The sequence below is a fragment of the Heterodontus francisci genome, chromosome 41 (genome assembly GCF_036365525.1).
Source record: "Heterodontus francisci isolate sHetFra1 chromosome 41, sHetFra1.hap1, whole genome shotgun sequence".
Taxonomy (NCBI): Eukaryota; Metazoa; Chordata; class Chondrichthyes; order Heterodontiformes; family Heterodontidae; genus Heterodontus; species Heterodontus francisci.
Window position 1 is genome coordinate 23,719,440 of NC_090411.1, and position 19,387 is coordinate 23,738,826.

The 19,387-nt window shown below is 44.7% G+C and overlaps 1 protein-coding gene across 3 annotated transcripts in view; it reads right to left on the minus strand.

Moving 5' to 3' along the window:
* Nucleotides 1–1,127: 1,127 nt before the first annotated feature.
* csf2rb (colony stimulating factor 2 receptor subunit beta) overlaps nt 1,128–19,387 on the minus strand; it is a 56,534-nt gene continuing 38,274 nt past the window's right edge. For all 3 annotated transcript variants that reach the window (XM_068019533.1, XM_068019534.1, XM_068019535.1), the window contains 7 exons: nt 17,944–18,095; nt 16,812–16,948; nt 15,914–16,097; nt 8,979–9,063; nt 8,160–8,229; nt 7,113–7,225; nt 1,128–5,571 (listed from right to left, as the gene is read on the minus strand). In XM_068019533.1, the coding sequence (XP_067875634.1) occupies nt 4,248–5,571; nt 7,113–7,225; nt 8,160–8,229; nt 8,979–9,063; nt 15,914–16,097; nt 16,812–16,948; nt 17,944–18,095 (2,065 nt within the window). In that variant the 3' untranslated portion in view covers nt 1,128–4,247. The remainder of the gene's footprint in view (nt 5,572–7,112; nt 7,226–8,159; nt 8,230–8,978; nt 9,064–15,913; nt 16,098–16,811; nt 16,949–17,943; nt 18,096–19,387) is intronic.

Consider the following 19,387-nt stretch of genomic DNA (forward strand, 5'->3'; position numbering starts at 1 on the left):
AATTATATCTACTATCAATGATTTAGATGTGGGGACCAAATGTAATATTTCCAAGTTCGCAGATGACATAAAACTAGGTGGGAATGTGTGTTGGGAGGAAGATGCAAAGCGGCTTCAAGGGCATTTGGACAGGCCAAGTGAATGGGCAAGAACTTGGCAGATGGAATATAATGTGGAAAAATGTGAGGTTATCCACTTTGTTTAGTTTAGTTTAGTTTAGAGTTACAGCACTGAAACAGGCCCTTCGGCCCACCGAGTCTGTGCCGACCATCAACCACCCATTTATACTAATCCTACACGAATCCCATATTCCTACCACATCCCCACTTGTCGCTATATATTTCCCTACCACCTACCTATACTAGGGGCAATTTATAATGGCCAATTTACCTACCAACCTGCAAGTCTTTTGGCTTGTGGGAGGAAACCGGAGCACCCGGAGAAAACCCACGCAGACACAGGGAGAACTTGCAAACTCCACACAGGCAGTACTTGGAATTGAACCCGGGTCGCTGGAGCTGTGAGGCTGCGGTGCTAACCACTGTGCCGCCCTTAAATCAATGCTAATGGAAAGTTTCTCTCAATCCGTACCCCTCATGATTTTGAGCATCTTTATCAAATCTCCTCTCAACTTTCTCATCTCTAAGCAGAACAGCCCCAGCTTCTCCAAGCTATCCATGTAACTGAAGTCCCTCATCCTTGAAACCATTCTTGTAAATCTTTTCTACATCCTTTCTGAAGTGTGGTTGGAGAGCAAGATGCACTCCAGGGACTCTTGCACTACCTGCCTGCTCCTTCCTGACTGCCTAGTGGTCACCCATTCCCTCTCTGCCTTCAAATCCTTAAGCTACAGGGTGACCACATCAGAAACTTGCTATCCACAAAATGCTCAACTTCACAAATGCACCACAGTGTCTATATCTCTCATGATTTTGTACACCTCAATCAGGTCCCCCCTCAACCTCCGTCTTTCTAATGAAAATAATCCTAATCTGCTCAACCTCTCTTCATAGCTAGCGCCCTCCATACCAGGCAACATCCTGGTGAACCTCCTCTGCACCCTCTCCAAAGCATCTACATCCTTTTGGTAATTTTGAGATATCAAGAGTTCTAGCAACACATGACTGTTGTCCTGGAGAGTATCACGTCACTCCTCCTAAATAGAATTTATTTTATTGGAAAAGCACAAGCATACATCTTTTCATAATAATAAAAGCAAAATACTGCAGATGCTGGAAATCTGAAATAAAAACAAGAAATGATGGAAATGCTCAGTCGGTCCGGCAGCCTCTGTGGAGAGAGAATCAGGTTTAACATTTCAGGTCAGTGACCCTTCATCATCTTTTCATGGTTATCCAACAAGGCTCCAAACTACTTTTCCCACAATTAGCTGCATGTTCAGTAATGCATGTGGCCCAATGGTTTATTGACTGTGGTACCAAGAGGGCAGATGTGACCTGTCTTCATGATTCTTCACATGAGTTCCTCATGTTCATTCCCAATATATGGAATCCCTACTTGCCTGGATGGGTGCAACTCCAACAACACTCAAGAAGCTCAACGTCAACTAGGACAAAGCAGTCCGCTTGATCAGCACCCCATTCAGCATCTTAAACATCCACTCTCTCCACCATTGGCTCACCATAGCTGCAGTCCATACTATCTACATGATGCACTGCAGCAACTTGCTAAGGCTTCTTTGCCAGCACCTTCAAAATCCATGACCTCATGCTACACAGAATGACCAGGGCAAGAGGCACTTGGAAACACTATCATCTCCAATCTCCCCTCAAAGTCACATATCACCCTACCATTGACATATATTGCCCGCCACATCTTCATTGTCACTGGTTCAGCAGTGGTTCAGGAGGCAGCTCACCACCACCTTTAAGGCCGACTAGGGATGGTCAATGTGGCCAATGCCCACATCCTAAAATGAATGCTTAAAAACAATCAGTCAGGCTGTCAGAAAAGATGTGAAAAGGAGTTAAGATGCTCTCCCTAAGGAACAAATGAGCGAAAACTGGTAGCTGATTGTCTGTCTGTATCTATCTTACAAGACCTAATGTTGAGTTCACAAGAAGCATTGGCAGTGGCACTGATGAAGAGATGTTGCTCTTATAGATATAAAGCACATCAGAAATATCCCACTCATTAACTAGTTGGGAGCAAAGCAGGTTCGGCTTCATTGCATTAAAAGAAAAAGCACTCCGCTTGGAAATAACTCAGTGTTTGAGCCTTAAACTTCGATTCTCTCTCTAAGTTCTTATTTCCTCATTGGTTTTTCTTGGTCAAATTAAGTCATTCTTTATCCGTACCAGTGAACATTTTATCCCTTTTAGCATTCATTTCCTTTGGTCAAAGGTCATCCAATAAAGGCAATGCCTACATGAAACCAGAGGCATCTTTTGTGAGTTGAATAACTTCATGTTGAAGGAATTTTAACCTCTGACACATCTTTCCTTTTATCTGTTCTTGGAATGTGTTTAATGTTGGCAAGCAAATATTTATTGCCCATCCATATTTTCCCTGAGGGCTTTAGGAGGCAGCTATGTAATTATGACACTGGGGTCTTGTGTAGGTCAGACCAAGTAGTGATGGTAGGTTTTCCTCTTCCCTGAAGGATTTTAGTGAACCAATTTGGTTTTTACAACAATTCAACAGATTTCTTGGTCATTTTCTGCTGCCAGTCAGCAAATTAGACCTAATTTGTTTGAGTTCAATTTCACAACTTGCTGCGTGGGATTTGAGCTTACAGGGGTAGGTTCTCACCTAGTGGGATAGTGGTAAATCTACGGCCTGTATTACATCTCTCTCAATTGACTTTAATGTAACTCAAAATCGGTAAAGATGTATAACAGGCGGCTGAATTGATATCTACCATTGTAGATTCTCACCAAAGTCAAATGTCCCCCGATATGTGAGCATGCTAACAGGAACAATGAGGACCAGAGGGAAGGACTAGATAGTTACAGATGAACATGGATCATTGGCCCATCTTACTTCAGCCATCCAGAATGACTCTGCCGTTTTCCCATCAGACACCTGATAATTGGCGCTAGATAAATCCACGTCTTTCTTTTAGTCTTGTCTGTATTAAATTTCATCTGTCATTGATCCATCCAATTACACATATTATCCAATACATCTTATCATTTCTTAGCGGTCTCCTCCGATTCAACTTGTGGGAGGGGTTGCAAGCCGTTTATTCCTCTGATGTCTCCTCTTCCCACCAATGTCTACAAAGGGTGTCGATTCACCAGCACCCACTGTCTGATTGGTAAACTCTCCTCTTATCCAGACGAACAAGTCAGAAGGATATAAAGGCAATAACAATTGAACAATGGCTTCAGATGGGGTACCCAGGTGCCTCAAACTCTGGTAGGCATGGCAATGGTTAATTGACGTCCAATTGATAAGTGGCGCAATTCTTGATTTCAACTGATTTGTTGGGAGAAAGGTATAAATTTCGGGCATTGTAATTCAAATAGAAGCTTTTATGAACAATTTTTCACAACTTACAACTTATAAATTTACAATTACTTTCTGTAATAGTTTTAAAATACTGAAAACCTTTGTGTCTATAAATGATGAAAGTTCTTTTAAATATGCATTGCTAATTTTAACTGACATCATGACGATAGCTAAATATATTCAGTGAATTGCAAGATTGCAAGCAAAAACGTCACCTCCACAATTTCTGAAATAACCATCAAAAGAGCTCGGAGCCACTGCTATGTTACGTTGTTGTAGATTATTTATAAAATTCTGGCGTGGCTCATAAAAAAATGTAAAGCAGTGTTCTGGTTTTATCACCGGCAGAGTGTCAGAATCGGCTGTCCGAGCTCTTGGCACCAATAACGTGGGTATCGAGCCAACAGCACGAAAGGCTTTCTTGGTTGTCAGGGCCATGCCTGGTCCATGCCATCTGGAAGGAGGAAGATGACCAAGTGCAGGAGGTCCGAACCATCGAGCAACTTAGAATGGTTGGAAGCTTCGTTAAGGTTAAGTGGAATCAGGATCAGAGAATCACAGAAAAATACAGCACAGAAGGAGGCCATTCAACCCACCATACCTGCGCTGGCTCTTTGGTAGAGCTATCCAACTAGTCCTGTTGGCTGGTTACTAAAGTAAGTGCTTCAGTTGCTGCTCCACTTCCTGTGAAATCCTCATTTAATTAACAAATGTTACACAATTGTTGTTTTAAAGTAGTTTTCTGCCAAACATGAAGATGCGGACTGTGCAGTCTAAGATAGACTTACATTGTTACTTGTAGTATAGGGAGATTGAACTGGTGGCATCGCTTTTAAATCCTCATGAAAAACTGAATGCTTATTCGCTGGCTCAGTATTTGTCAATGATGGTGACAGGTGGCATTTGGTGACTCCATTTCTGTTTGCAGGAGGGGATCCTGGAATGAAGCAATAATCTCCTATTTGCTGCAGGAGTAATGGCTTAGCTCCTTGCTGGTAGAGGATTACATTTGCAGCATCATTCTGCATATTTTTAAGTGATAGCGCCTCCTCTTTAATTTCAGATTTCTGGGTGTCCACTTGAAGCTGAGAGGAGCAAGGTAATCCTGGAGCACGATCCATGGGCATTATGCAAATCAAATCCTCAGAGTCTAAGCTGTGTTGACCCTCAGCTGAAAGGCTTTGGTTTTCATGTTTGCTCAATGTGTCCTGCTTGGGAGGAATGTTCGAGTGCAGCACTTGATCTCCAGGTGGAGTTAACACATAGCCACTGCCAGCTGGTTGCCAGGGCATAACTACAGGATTTTCCTGCGAGACATCACAGCAGCTTTGTGAGCCTTGTGTATTTTTATCATCTGCCGTTGGAGTATTGCACTCTGCCAACGGCTCTACCCTGCAGTTGGAAACTGTTGATTGCTGACTAGCTGTAGGGGTTGCAAATGAGTCTGAACCTGGTACTGGTAGGCTTGAACAGAAGATATCTGCGTCTTTTGAGTGAAGGTAGCCAGTGTTAACCTCTGGTGAGGACACTGGGACAGTATTAGTTAGCGGGGGACACAGGACATAACTGGAAGTAGAAGTGGATGGTTGTTCCAGCACTGATTGGCCTAAACAAGCTCTTGCCGTATTATCAGTGTGAACATGATAATCAGTTGCACTTGGTATCAATGGTGAACTGCATGTAGACTGTGGAGGATTCAGAACATAAGCAGAAATAGGCAAAGGCAGCGCTTGTTCACCACTTTCCTGATCCAATGCTTGTAGACTTTCAGAGGAGTTCTGTGGGAGTTTCACATAGCTGGGAGCCCCTTGGTCACATTTGAAATAACTTGCATTTTTGTTGAATCCGTTCTTGAATTCTGAATGAGAATTTGGCCCAGCACTGATATCTTGATAATTGTACAAATATGGACCATTGTAATCAGAAGGCTCACTCAGTGGCATTGGATGGTTCGGAAATACTTCTCCATTGGGTGATTCTGTTTCTGTTGCTGTTCCAAACACCTGATATAATTGCTGTTGATCAACACCACCTCTATTCATCAGAGGGGAAGAAATACCTGGTTCCTCCACTATCTGGGTGAATTCTGCCTTTTCCCTGTTGTAGGAATAAGGTAGAATGTTACAAGACATATTCGTCATAGAACACCTCTGCCATCAAATTCCATTCATTTCTGAGATTTAAATAAAGTCACAGAACACAAAAGAAGAAACTTTACAAATGCACACTCTCCATCATTTTCTTCCTATTAGTTTTAATAAATGGACAATTGCGAGAAGCTCATCTGCACCAATTCTAGCCTCTTGCACACACTCGATTTTCTTTGCTCCACCATTGGCACCAATGCCTTCAGCTGCCTGGGCTCGAAGCGTTGGGATTCCTTCTCCAAACCTCTCTGCCGCTCTACATCGCTCTCCTCCTTTAAGATGCTCCTTAAAACCGACTGCTTTGACTAAGCTTTTTGGTCCTCTGTCCTAATGTCGCTTTATGCAGTTTGGTGCCAAATTTTGTCTGATTACGCACTGTGAAGTGTCTTGGGATGTTTTAAAGGCGCTATACAAACACAGGTTGTTGTTGTTGATTAAGCTCTGCCTTGGGAGGATGTCTTTGTAAAATTTAACTTTAAGGGAGGTGATGTTGTGGTTCCAGGGTGATATTCTAACCTTGAGGCTCAGGTGGTACATGTATTTGTTCAAGCTTAGCTCTTGTGGTTTGTTAATTCCTACAAGTGTTAGTGAATTGTGAGGGATATCAGTGGTAAAACACACTGAAGTTTAGCTAGACCACAGCTTATCAGTAAAGTAAAGATCACACCACACTGCTCTTGTAACGTGCCTTGTTCCCAGTCTCAAGGAGTATCCAGTACTGGAGGAACCTCCAGAGATTTTGGTTTCTGCTGCCTACTGATTTTGGGGTTTTCATGAGTAAGATTAGCAGCCTAGTGGCAATCTGTAACGGCTAGTTCCAAGCTGCTTACTGAGATTGTGACGATATAAACCCATTGCACTGAGGATCCTGTAAAATGGCAGAGACACTGAGGGTCTCATCCCATTAATCTGCAATATAAATGCAAACCTAGACGTGAAAGAACAGTGTTTTCTGTGAAGTTCAGATAAGAAACAACAACATCTTTCATTTATATAGCACCTTTAATGTAGTGAAATGTCCCAAGGTGCTTCACAGGAGCGCAAAATTAACACTGAACCAAAGGAGACATGAGGAGAGTTGGGAGAGCAAAATTGTAGGGATGGAATTCCAGAGCTTCAAGTTGAGACAGCTGAAGGCACAGCCACCAATGGTGGGATGAGGGAAGGCCATGATGGTCAAGAAGCCAGCGTCAGAGTGATGGAGGGTTATCAGAGAGTTGGAGGAAGTTATGGAGAAAGGGATGGATGTGGTGACCTAGTGGTTCTGGGCATTCATTTCCATGCTGCTGCAACATGTTGAATGTATTGGGAGATGTGATAGATCCACAGACGTCAATCTACACAGTGTTGTGTCCCCACCTTACCCTGGCTTGTTGGGAATGGCAGCTTACGGGGAGAAGAAATATTGAGTGGGGCAAGTCAAACTCGATCTCTCTCACATACTTTGCAGTGAAGCAAGAAACATTGGCAGGAATAAATAAAAGGACTTACTTTGGAATGACCTGAGGAGTTGCATCAGACGACTCATCAGCCACAACCTGGCAGATGTTGCCTTCTTCCAAGGTTACGGTTTCCACAGGCGTCAAATGTCCCAGAAGCCCTCTCTAGAAGAAGAAAGCAGCACAAACACGTTAACAAAGAGCCAAGACTGAATTGCACTGGCACTGCCAACGTGTCAATCGGCACATGCAGTGTCTGCCATCATGATGTAACACAGGAGATACAGCATGATGTTCAGGAATGACTGCTTCCTGAGCAAGTGAGAGTGCTTGAAGCCTAGTGACGTTTCTCACTTGAACAAGTTAGTTGATACCATTTGGAACAATACAATTGGTCTTGGTAGCTTTGTTGTTGCTTTGGGACAAGGACTATTATCAATTTTTTTATGTATTCAATCATGGTATGCTGACATCACTGGCAAGGGTCAGCATTTATTGCTCATTCCTAATTTCCCATGTGGAGGTGATGACCCACTTTCTTGGACTGCTGCAGTCCGTCATAGCAGCTTTTGATACAACTGAGTGGCTTGCTTGACCATTTCAGAGGGAAGTTAAGAGTCAACCACATTGCTGTGGGGCTGGAGGCACATATAGGCCAGATCGGGTAAGGACAGCAGACTTTTTTCCTCAAAAGGACATTAGTGAATCAGTTGGATTTTTATGATGGTCAGTATTTTTACAGCCAATGTTATTGATACTAACTTGGTGTTTGAGATTTATTTAATTAACAGAATTTAAATTCCCCAATGCTGTGGTGGGATTTGAACTCTTGGCTCCAATTATAAGTCCAGGTCTCTGGATTACTAAGTCTGCTATATAATCACTGTGCTAGTGGACCCAAGTATATGGAAGGTGTATTGGATAAATGATGTAGGATCTGAAAGTATGTTAGATTCATGAAACAAGTTATGCAGTATCACCAAGTTAAATTTTACATGGATTTCGCTACCATAATGTATACACATAGTAAGAGTCTACAATCTATGCCTTTACATATACAACCAGTAGAGGTCACATCAGAGCAATGAAACACTATTACCAGGCTTTCTTTGTGGAAAAGCTTGCTCTTTGATGGGTCAGGGATACTTTCCAACCAGGATCTCTTTTTCCTGCAACACGTAGAACGAACAAACAACAATAAAACGATCATTATTGAAGTTAGAAGACTGGAGGTGTTTGAGTTCTAGTAATACATAGAATTACATTGAATGTGCAACACAGAAACAGGTCACGTGACCCAACAGGTCCATGCCCTGTGTTAATGCTCCACATGAGTCACCCTACTTTACCTAACACCATTTCGTTCTGTTCCTTTCTCCCTCATGTACTTACCTAGCTTCCCGTCTACTGTTCAATGTGTTAGCTAGTTCTACATTCTAAGTACTCTCTGGGTAAAGGAGTTTCTCCTCGCTTTCTCATTGGTTTTATTAGTGAGTATCATATTTTGGTGACCCCTAGTTTTGTCTATCTAAGGGGTGATCACATTCATCACTTAAAGTGAACAGTGGAGACTGGCAGAATGTTTACATCTTCAAGGCATTTATTTTATCAAGGATTTCAGGTGGCTCATTTGGAAGGTAATGAGAACCTGAGAATTTTTCAGATGCACTCTAATTGATCAGCCCACATATCAAAGTATAGGAGAAAGGATAGTCAGACAGTACTCTGACTGGAATATAGTTGAGGAGCTTGGATGGTTTATCTGCAAAATAATGGATGCCTTGGAGTGAGTTAGGTTCTGGAGTTGAATCATTTGGATATTTTATGTGGTGCATTTCGGAAACCTATTGGTGGCTGCTGCTGGAAATCTAATCGAGGGGCTCAGATAGTTTCAAATAAAAGGGATAACATATTTTACCTTTTTATCAGGTAGAAGAAAGGAGGTATCGAACTTATTAAAACCATCAGCATAACACATGCTACAGCAATGAAAGCCTCGTTATCTAAATAGAACAAAAAGAAAGAAAAGCGTTGAATGAAACCTTCGTTAAACCGATTTTTTTTAATGCTTTTCTAAGAGAGCAGTGCTATTGTGTGGTCCTCACACTGTCTACAGAGGTCTGGTTCGGTGCTGTGATTATATCACACTGAACGCAATGTTTTAGGAAGAACTGGTGTAATGATGTCTATAATTGTGCAGACTAAAAATAACCAATTTATGTGTTTTATGCATGAATTCACTGTGCCAAGGAATGGTGTAGTTATGCTTTGTCTGCATGGTAGGAAGGGCCATTTTAGCTTTTCAATAATGGGTTGGCTGCCTGTTCAAATTCTGCTGCCCGGATCCGAACTGGCATCGAGTCCGAATTACCCATCAGCCCTGTGTTTGCTGACCTACATTGGTTCCTGGTTCACCAACACTTTGATTTTAAAATTCAAATCCTTGTCTTCAAATCCCTCCATGGCCTCACCCCTCTTTACCTTCATAACTTCTTCCAACCCTACAGTTTTCTGAGATCTCTGCTTTGCTCTAATTCTGGCCTTTTGCAAGTCCCTGATTTTCATTGCTCCACCATTGTTGGCAGCGCCTTCAACTGCTGAGGCCCTAAGCTCTGAAATTCTCTCCCTAAACCTCACCACCTCTCTAACTCTCTCTCCTCCTTTAAATCACATCTTGAAACCTACTTCTTTGACCATGACTACCCTCCCTCCCCAACGGTTCCTTATATGGGAGTTGTGATCTCAACCATGGCATTTGGCATGGCTCCTAGCACAGACCAGACACTTTCTCATAGGGAAAGAGGAAGGGTGTGTTCTAGAGAAGTTCCTGTTGGCCAGCTCTTAGGGCCTGTAATTGGGCTGATATTTCCAGAGGCCTACTACCAGGTTCCCTGTTACCATGGTAACTGTGGGAAACCGAGAGAGGGAAAAGAAGAAGAAAATCACAAACACCTGAGAAAAAAGAAGCAACAACTTTGAAATTCCAAACTGTCCTTAATTCCCTGTTAGGGAGTTTCCAAAATGTTGTCGAGCTATGTGTGGAGAGAGACGAAAGGGGCAATCCACATTAACAATGGGGAATGTTAAAGCTGCAAAGAGTTTTCTGACCAGAAGCACAGTAAATGATAGACAATAAAAAATATTTTTCACTGTTTTCAGAGTAAATTATCCTACACTTGTAGTATACTTTGAGGGCCGTGAAATTTTCTTCTATCATTCGTTCATTGGATGTGGGCATCGCTGGCAAGGCCAGCATTTATTACCCTTCGCTAAATGCCCTTGAGAAGTTGGTGGTGAGCTGCCTTCTTGAACCTTTGCAGTCCGTGTGGTGTAGGTACAAACACAGTGCTGTTAGGAAGGGAGTGCCAGGCTTTTGCCTAATATTACGACTGGGTGAGGGTGGGGTCTCAGGCTCCACTCTGGCCCCTCTTCTGACTTGGCCGTAACTTTGAAAAACACAATGTTTTAGCTTTACCACGGTGAATCCTTACTGCTCTCTCATTGTAATTGTAAATGAACCAATCGGACAGGCTTTCTTAGGTTTAAACAAGAAAGGTGTAAGTTTATTAACCTTAACATGCTAACTCAGTTAAAATTACTAAAAATATGCGGCGCAACCATGCTAGCATGCATACGAGATAAACACACACACACGAATAGATACAGAGGAGGAGAAAGAATAAAGAGGTGGGGTGATTTGGAGTAGTAGATGGAATTCAGTTTATGTCTTTTGTTTGGATGTAATGTCCATGATTGGAGTTAAGTCTTGCAGTTCTTGCTAGCGCCCAATGCACACTATCAAACTTGTTTCACTGGTACCAGAAGGCTGAAGAAGTCCTCTGTCTTGAGTCTTAAGCTGCTTCCATGGGTCCCTGGAACTTTGCTTGAGAAAGACAGGAAAAGGGCGATGCTTTCTTCTTGAAGTTCAATTGCAGTCTACCCTTTCTGTGTGGCACAATTCAAAAAAAGTCCCCAGATTGGCCAACAGTTTAATCATGTGACCAACTCTTTGCTTGAAACAGCATCGTCTGCGAGAATTGTTGATTTCAAAAGTTCTCCAGTCACACTCAGTTGGGGTGGGTTGGGGGGGGTGCGGTTGTGGGGGGTGGAGTGCTGGCCCTTACACAGCCAATGGCTCTCAATGTCTTTTGATCATCACTATTGACAAAATCCATCTCGCCAATTGAATCAGGAAGCACTCCCAATGTCTCTCTATGCAACTGTCTCTAAGAATACAAATGTGCAGTCATGTTTTCAGCTGTTCAGCTCTGTGGCCTTTTTAAACAAGTTATGTCCAATGTGCAGCAAAAGTTCAAATAGTGTTCCATTGTTTTTTTATTCATTCATAGGATGTGGGCGTCACTGGCTAGGCCAGCATTTACTGCCTATCCCTAATTGCCCTTGAGAAGGTAATTCTTGATCCCCTGCAGTCTATGTGGGGTAGGTACACCCACAGTGCTAATAGGAAGGGAGTTCCAGAACTTTGACCCAGCCACAGTGAAGGAACAGTGATATAGTTCCAAGTCAGGATGGGTGTGTGACGTGGAGTGGAACTTGCAGGTGGTGGTGTTTTCATGCATTTGCTGCCCTTGCCCTTCTAGTTGGTGGAGGTCATGGGTTTGGAAGGTCCTGTCTAAGGAGCCTTGGTGTATTGCTGCAGTGCAACTTGTAGATGGTACACACTGCTGCCACTGTGCGCCGGTAGTGGAGGGAGTGAATGTTTGTGGATGGGATGACAATCAAGCGGGCTGCTTTGTCCTGGATGGTGTTGAGCTTCTTGAGTGTTGTTGGAGCTGCACCCATCCAGGCAAGTGGAGAGTATTCCATCACACTCCTGACTTGTGCCTTGTTGATGGTGGACAAGCTTTGGGGAGTCAGGAGGTGAGTTACTCGCCTCAGGATTCCTAGCCTCTGACCTGCTCTTGTACCCACGGTATTTATATAGCTACTCCAGTTCAGTTTCTGGTCAATGGGTAACTCCTAGGATGTTGATAGTGAGGGATTCAGCGAAGGTAATGCCATTGAATGTCAAGGGGAGATGGTTAGATTCTCTCTTGTTGGAGATGGTCATTGCCTGGCACTTGTGTGGCACAAATGTTACTTGCCACTTCTCAGCCCAAGCCTGGAATTGTCCAGGTCTTGTTGCATTTCTACACTGACTGCTTCAGTCTCTGAGGAGTCGCGAATGGTGCTGAACATTGTGCAATCATCAGCAAACATCCCCACTTCTGATCTTTAGACTGAAGAAGCAGCTGAAGATGGTTGGGCCTAGGAAACTACCCTGAGGAACTCCTGCAGTGATGTCCTGGAGCTGAGATGATTGACCTCCAACAACCGCAACCTATCTTCCTTTGCGCTAGGTATGACTCCAACCAGTGGAGAGTTTTCCCCCTGATTCCCATTAACTTCAGTTTTGGTCGGGCTCCTTGATGCCATACTCAGTCAAATGCTGCCTTGATGTCAAGGGCAGTCACTCTCACCTCACCTCTTGAGTTCAGCTCTTTTGTCCAGGTTTGAACCAAGACTGTAATGAGGTCAAGAGCAGAGTGGCCCTGGCGGAATCCAAACTGAGCGTCACTGAGCACTTTATTGGTGAGCAAGTGCTGTTTAATAGCACTGTCGATGACACTTTCCATCACTTTACTGATGATTGAGAGTAGACTGATGGGACGGTAATTGGCTGGGTTGGACTTGTCCTGCTTTTTGTGTACAGGACACACTGGATAATTTTCCACATTGTCAGGTAGATGACAGTGTTGTAGCTGTACTGGAACAGCTTGGTTCGGGGCGCGGTAAGTTCTGGAGCACAGGTCTTCAGTACTGTTGCTGGAATATTGTCAGGGCCCATAGCCTTTGCAGTATCCAGTGCCTTCAGTCGTTTCTTGATATCATGCGGAGTGAATCGAATTGGCTGAAGTCTGACATCTGTGATGCTGGGGACTTCAGGAGGAGGCCGAGATGGATCTTCAACTCGGCACTTCTGGCTGAAGATTGTTGCAAATGCTTCAGCCTTATTTTTCGCACTGATGTGCTGGGCTCCCCCATCATTGAGGATGGTGATATTTGTGGAGTCACCTACTCCAGTTAGTTGTTTAATTGTCCTTCACCATTCATGGCTGGATGTGGCAGGACTGCAGAGCTTAGATATGATCCGTTGGTAATGGGATCTCGCTTAGCTCTGTCTATCGCATGCTGCTTACGCAGTTTGGCACACAAGTAGTCCTGTGTTGTAACTTCACCAGGTTGACACCTCATTTTGAGGTATGCCTGGTGCTGCTCCTGGCATGTCCTCCTGCACTCTTCATTGAACCAGGGTTAGTCTCCTGGCTTGATGGTAATGGTAGAGTGGGGGATATGCCGGACCATGAGGTTACAGATTGTGGTTGAGCACAATTCTGCTGCTGCTGATGGCCCACAGCGCCTCATGGATGCCCAGTTTTGCATTGCTAGATCTGTTTGAAATCTATTCCATTTAGCACGGTGATAGTGCCACACAACACGATGGACGATATCCTCACTGTGAAGGCGGGACTTCGTCTCCACAAGGATTGTGCGGTGGTCATTCCTACCAATACTGTCATGGACAGATGCATCTGCGGCAGGCAGATTGGTGAGGACAAGGTCAAGTATGTTTTTCCCTCTTATTTATTTATAGATACAGCACTGAAACAGGCCCTACGGCCCACCGAGTCTGTACCGACTATCAACCACCCATTTATACTAATCCTACACTAATCCCATATTCCTACCACATCCCCACCTGTCCCTCTATTCTCCTCCCACCTACCTATACTAGGGGCAATTTATAATGGCCAATTTACCTATCAACCTGCAAGTCTTTTGGCGGTGGGAGGAAACCCACGCAGACACAGGGAGAACTTGCAAACTCCACACAGGCAGTACCCAGAATCGAACCCGGGTCGCTGGAGCTGTGAGGCTGTGGTGCTAACCACGGCGCTCTTGTTGTTTCCCTCACCACCTGCCGCATACCCAGTCCTTTAGGGCTCGGTCAGTCGTGTTGCTGCCAAGCCACTCTTGGTGATGGACATGGAAGACCCCACCCAGAGAACATTCTGCGCTCTTGTTACCCTCAGTGCTTCCCAGCTGAGGGACTGCAATGGGTGGTAATCAGCAAGAGGTTTCCTTGCCCATTTTTGACCTGATGCCATGAGACTTCATGGGGTCCAGACTCAATGTCGAGGACTCCCAGGGCAACTCCCTCCCTGCCAGTGGGACAGGACATACCCGGCGATGGCAGTGTCTGGGACATTGTAAGGTATGATTCCGTGAGTATGACTAGTTTAGTTTAGTTTAGTTTAGAGATACAGCACTGAAACAGGCCCTTCGGCCCACCTAGTCTGTGCCGACCATCAACCACCCATTTATACTAATCCAACACTAATTCCATATTCCTACCACATCCCCACCTGTCCCTATATTTACCTACCACGTACCTATACTAGAGGCAATTGCTAATGGCCAATTTACCTATCAACCTGCAAGTCTTTGGCATGTGGGAGGAAACCAGAGCACCCGGAGGAAACCCACGCAAACACAGGGAGAACTTGCAAACTCCACACAGGCAGTACCCAGAATTGAACCCGGGTCACTGGAGCTGTGAGGCTGCGGTGCTAACATCTGCGCCACTGTGCTGCCCATAACCTGACTATGTCAGGTTGTTGCTTGACTAGACTGTGGGACAGCTCTCCCAACTTTGGCAAAAGCCCCCAGATGTTAGTGAGGAGAACTTTGCAGGGACGACAGGGCTGGCTTTGCCGTTGTCGTTTCCAGTGCCTAGGTCAATGCCGGGTGGTCCGTCTGGTTTCAGTGACTTCGTAGCTGTTAGATACAACTGAGTAGCTTGCTAGGCCATTTCAGAGGGCATTTAAGAGTCAACCACATTGCTGTGGATCTGGAGTCACATGTAGGCCAGACCAGGTAAGGACAGCAGATTTCCTTCCCTAAAGGACATTAATGAACCAAATGGGTTTTTACGACAATCAACAATGGTTTATGGCCATCACTAGACTAGGTTTTAATTCCTGATTTATTAATTGAATTCAAATTCCACCTTCTGCTGTGGTGGGATTTGAACCCATGTCCCCAGAGAAATACCCTGGGTCTCTGGGTTACTAGTCCAGTGACAATACCAACTCACCACCGCCTCCCCATTTGAAGAAAGAAAGTGATTATTGACAACGCAGCCGGCAGCTGACATCATCAGATTGCGCCAATCTGCGCACATGCACAGACTGGCTCCTACTTTCTGCGCATGCGCTGTGTTCCACATTGCCAGGAATGGTTGGCGCATGTGCAGATGACGTCATGGCGTAACGCGGGGAGAGAGCGGAGGTGGGGGAAGCGGGGAGAGAGTGCGGGGGTGGGGGAAGTGGGGAGAGCGCGGACGAAGACCTTGGTGGTAACGGGTGTGCTCTCCTCCTCCCCGGCCTGCTCGCTTCCCTCCGCCGGCCCGCTCACCTCCCCACCCACCCTGGCCCGCTCGCTATCTGCCTCCGGCCATTGTGAGCTGCCATGTGTTTAGGTTGCCTTTGTGTGATTATTTGAGCAGCGTCATCTTTAGTCCTGGCAGCTGTCTGACGTCACAGACTGTGACGTTTTAGTGGCAGAGGCTGCAATTGCACATGTGCCACTGCAGTGCCACCTAGTGGTAGCGTTGTCAGCAAACGCAGCCTTGATGAAATTAATTTGTTTCCATTTGGTCGGTGTGGTTTCTGTCACACTAATATATTCTCCCTGTAAGACTTTGAAAGCCATCAATTCTCAATTTGCCTATTTAATGTGATGTGCAGAGCATGACCAGTCCAAGAATCCAGATATATTTTGCTTACGTACCAGGATCAGTGTCCAATGTGGCCTCCTGGCTCCATTCACTCCATGGTCCACAGTAGGAATAGGCATCTTGTTGACATATTACCTTTGCCCTCACTCTTACGCTATATCGACTAGAAGAGTCCAGTGAATTCTTTGGGAGTTTGAATGATTTGGTGTCTTGGGGAATCTTCTTCACTTTGGAATTCTGGCAGAAGAGAATATCTACGTTACTGTACTTCGCAATGTTCTATTCATTTGAAATACTGTTTGAATCTGTCACTATCTTTTTATAGAGAAATAACTGGACTTCTGATGCTTAAAGTTAGCCACAGCTGTGGGTAATCCTTAGCTTTAATATTTTGCTTGAAATTTCAAACTGTAATTATTCCAGCTGCAACCCAATCATTCAATCCAAAAGCAGCAATAATTTAGAAAACCGTGTCAGTTTTTATCAGCCTCGTGCTTATGTGAGGCTATTCGGGTCCTTATCTGTATCATGCACACATGCACTCACATGAACATCCAAACACATCGCGCACACATACGCACCTGACTCACCCACTTGCACAAGAACATACAAACGCATCACACACACGTCGCACACACACACATGCATACACGCATGCGCATACACACGCAAATACAAACACCTCACATATGTGCACACTTCACAAACGCATACATTCACACATGCACACGCACCTCACACACACGTCACTCACAAACATACACACACCTCAGAGAAACCTCACACACACACACATGTATACACGCACCTCATTCAGTCACCTCACACATACATGCACAAATATACACACAGACCTCACACATACACGGACAGATACATACATACACACATGTATACAGGGAAGTCTGCCTGAAGACCTGTCCCTGTCACTGATGTAAGATGAAATATTACCTCCCAAGAATCTTCAACCTTCTTGTAATAAATTTCATACTCTGAATGGTACCGAGCATTCACGGTAAGCCAGTCCAGTTGATATCGTCCATCAGGCAGCTGCTTTATGGTCAAGTTGAAAGGGGCGTTTGTTTTTACTAATAACAAAAGACAAAAAATGAAAGCATTTCACAATGTGCTCTGGTTCTGATCTATAATGGCATGATTGTGATAAATATTGTCATGATACACAGAGGACAGTATTCTCCAAATCTCCTCCTTCCAACATAGGCTAATTTGGGCTGTAAATCTATTCCACAATTTGGAAGCTCCATACAGCTGTTGTAATTTGTAATAATACAGCTGGTGTTCCCCTGATCTGACTTTCTGTCTCATTGAAGATGAAAAGTTTTCTTGGTATCTCCTGGTACCTCACGTGTAAACCTGAGCAATTAGTGTTGGCCGGTTGTTCAAACATACACACGACATATGAATTAGGAGCAGAAGTAGGCCATTCGGCCCCTCTAACCTGCACTGCCATTCAGTAAGACCATGGCTGATCTATTTGTGGTTCGAATTCCACATTCCCATCTACCCCCGAGAACCTTTGATTCCCTTGCCTAACAAGAATCTATCCACCTCCACCTTAAAAATATTCAGTGACCCCGCCTCCACCACCTTCTGAGGCAGAGAGTTCCAAAGTCGCACAACCCTCGGAGAGAAAACATTTCTCCTCATCTCCATCCTAAAATGGCGACCCATAATTTTAAAACAGTGCCCCCCTAGTTCTGGACTCACCCACAAGAGGAAACATCCCCGCCACATCCACCTTGTCAAGACCGTTGAGGATCTTACAAACTTCAATCAAGTCTCCCTTCACTCTTCTAAACTCCAGTGAAAACAAGTTGGGGGGGTAAGAACAGACGACCAGTCCTCACTCCCCCCATCCTCAGATTGGAATTTAGGATAGAACATCACTGGGGAGGAAACCCAGGCCGATATGGAGGTGGCTTTACATCTTCTCCCAGCCCAGGAAGATTGGTGGCTCTGCTTTTAACAGAAATTCTGATCCAAGTTTAATCTTTCTTGACCAATTCATTGGTACAAATAAATGTGAAAACAGGGCTAAAGTAGCCCTAGAGAGTGAACTCACTGTTTTTATACGGTTCAAATGTCTTTGCTGGTTCGACAAGCTTCAGAAACACCTTATAGTTATCCTGGGCCTCTTGGACAGGTATGTTACAGCGATGAACTGTGAGATGTGACAAAGTGCGGAGTATCACCGATGGCTTACATTCTTTGGTTCTGCAAAGGGGAAAAGCTTAAAACTAATAAAAGGATAGTCATAATTATTGAACAGACTTACAAAAGGACAAAAACAAAGAAAGACTTGCATTTATATAGCGCCTTTCATAACCTCAGGCCACCCCCAAAGCACTTTACAGAGAACAGATAGTGCCCCTCAGCTTAATAACTGAAAGGCAGCACATCAAATAGTTCAGCACTGCCTTAGCATTGCATTGGGGTGTCAGTGAGATGTGGGGCTATATTTTAAGCAGCCCTCGACATGGCGGGTTTTGGGGGGTGGGGAGGCCTGAAGATGGCTCCAGATGAGGCACCTCGGACCTCGATGCTGGCAGGGCCTGGCCCGATCCTCCCGGCGGTGGCAGCCCCGCCCCTCCCCACCGCTCAGTGATGGGACCACAATCACCATAATTAAATTAATAAAATTAACGCAGTTACATATACTATCCCCAGATCTTGAGGGCCCGCCGCGATCTTCGGAGCAGCGGCTGGCACTCCCGGGCCTTCGGATCTCCATACGGGGAGACGAGATGCAACACCGGTGGGGAGGGGGGAAGGAGGCAGGTTTATCAGCGCGGGACGGGGTGAGGGGAAACGAGGTCAAATAAACGAGGTAAATAAATTGGGTGTAGTGGATGGCGGGAAGGGTTGTACTTTAAACTTTGTGCATTTTGTGTTGGGGGGAGGTCAGATGTTAAAAGTAAGTGTTTTGAGGGGAGGGCAAATAGTTATTGTAATTGCTATTGGGGGTGGGAGAGGGGCAAAAGAAATGTATTTATTTAATTTTATTGAATATGTCTTTAAATATTTAAATAAGCCGGCAGGGCTGATTGCCCTTTAAAAATAGTGGCAGTGCCTGCGCACAGGCAGTGGATACCATTGCCAGGGACAGACAGCCCACGCCCTCCATGCGAAATGGTGGGGACGCCCCAGCTATTTAAATAAGCTGCTGCACTTAAGATCGCAGCAGCTCTTTGTCATGCAGCCCGCCTTTTTTTGAGCTTGATGCCACAATTAGCAGCAAGCATTTAAAATCCAGCCCATCATGTGTAAGCCTCTGATATGAGGCTTGAACCCACAGCTTTCTGATGTGAAAGACAAGGGTACTACCCAGTGAGTCACCTCTGACACTTTGCAATAGGGGTGGGGGGGGGGGGGGTGGGGGCTGATAAAAAGCTAATTTAATCTAATCAATTTACCGTCTAATCTATTTACCATCAACAACTCAGCCCAAGTTCAAGTCCAACTACACCAATGAATAGACCAATGAAAGTTTCAGTTTCAGTTCCTGG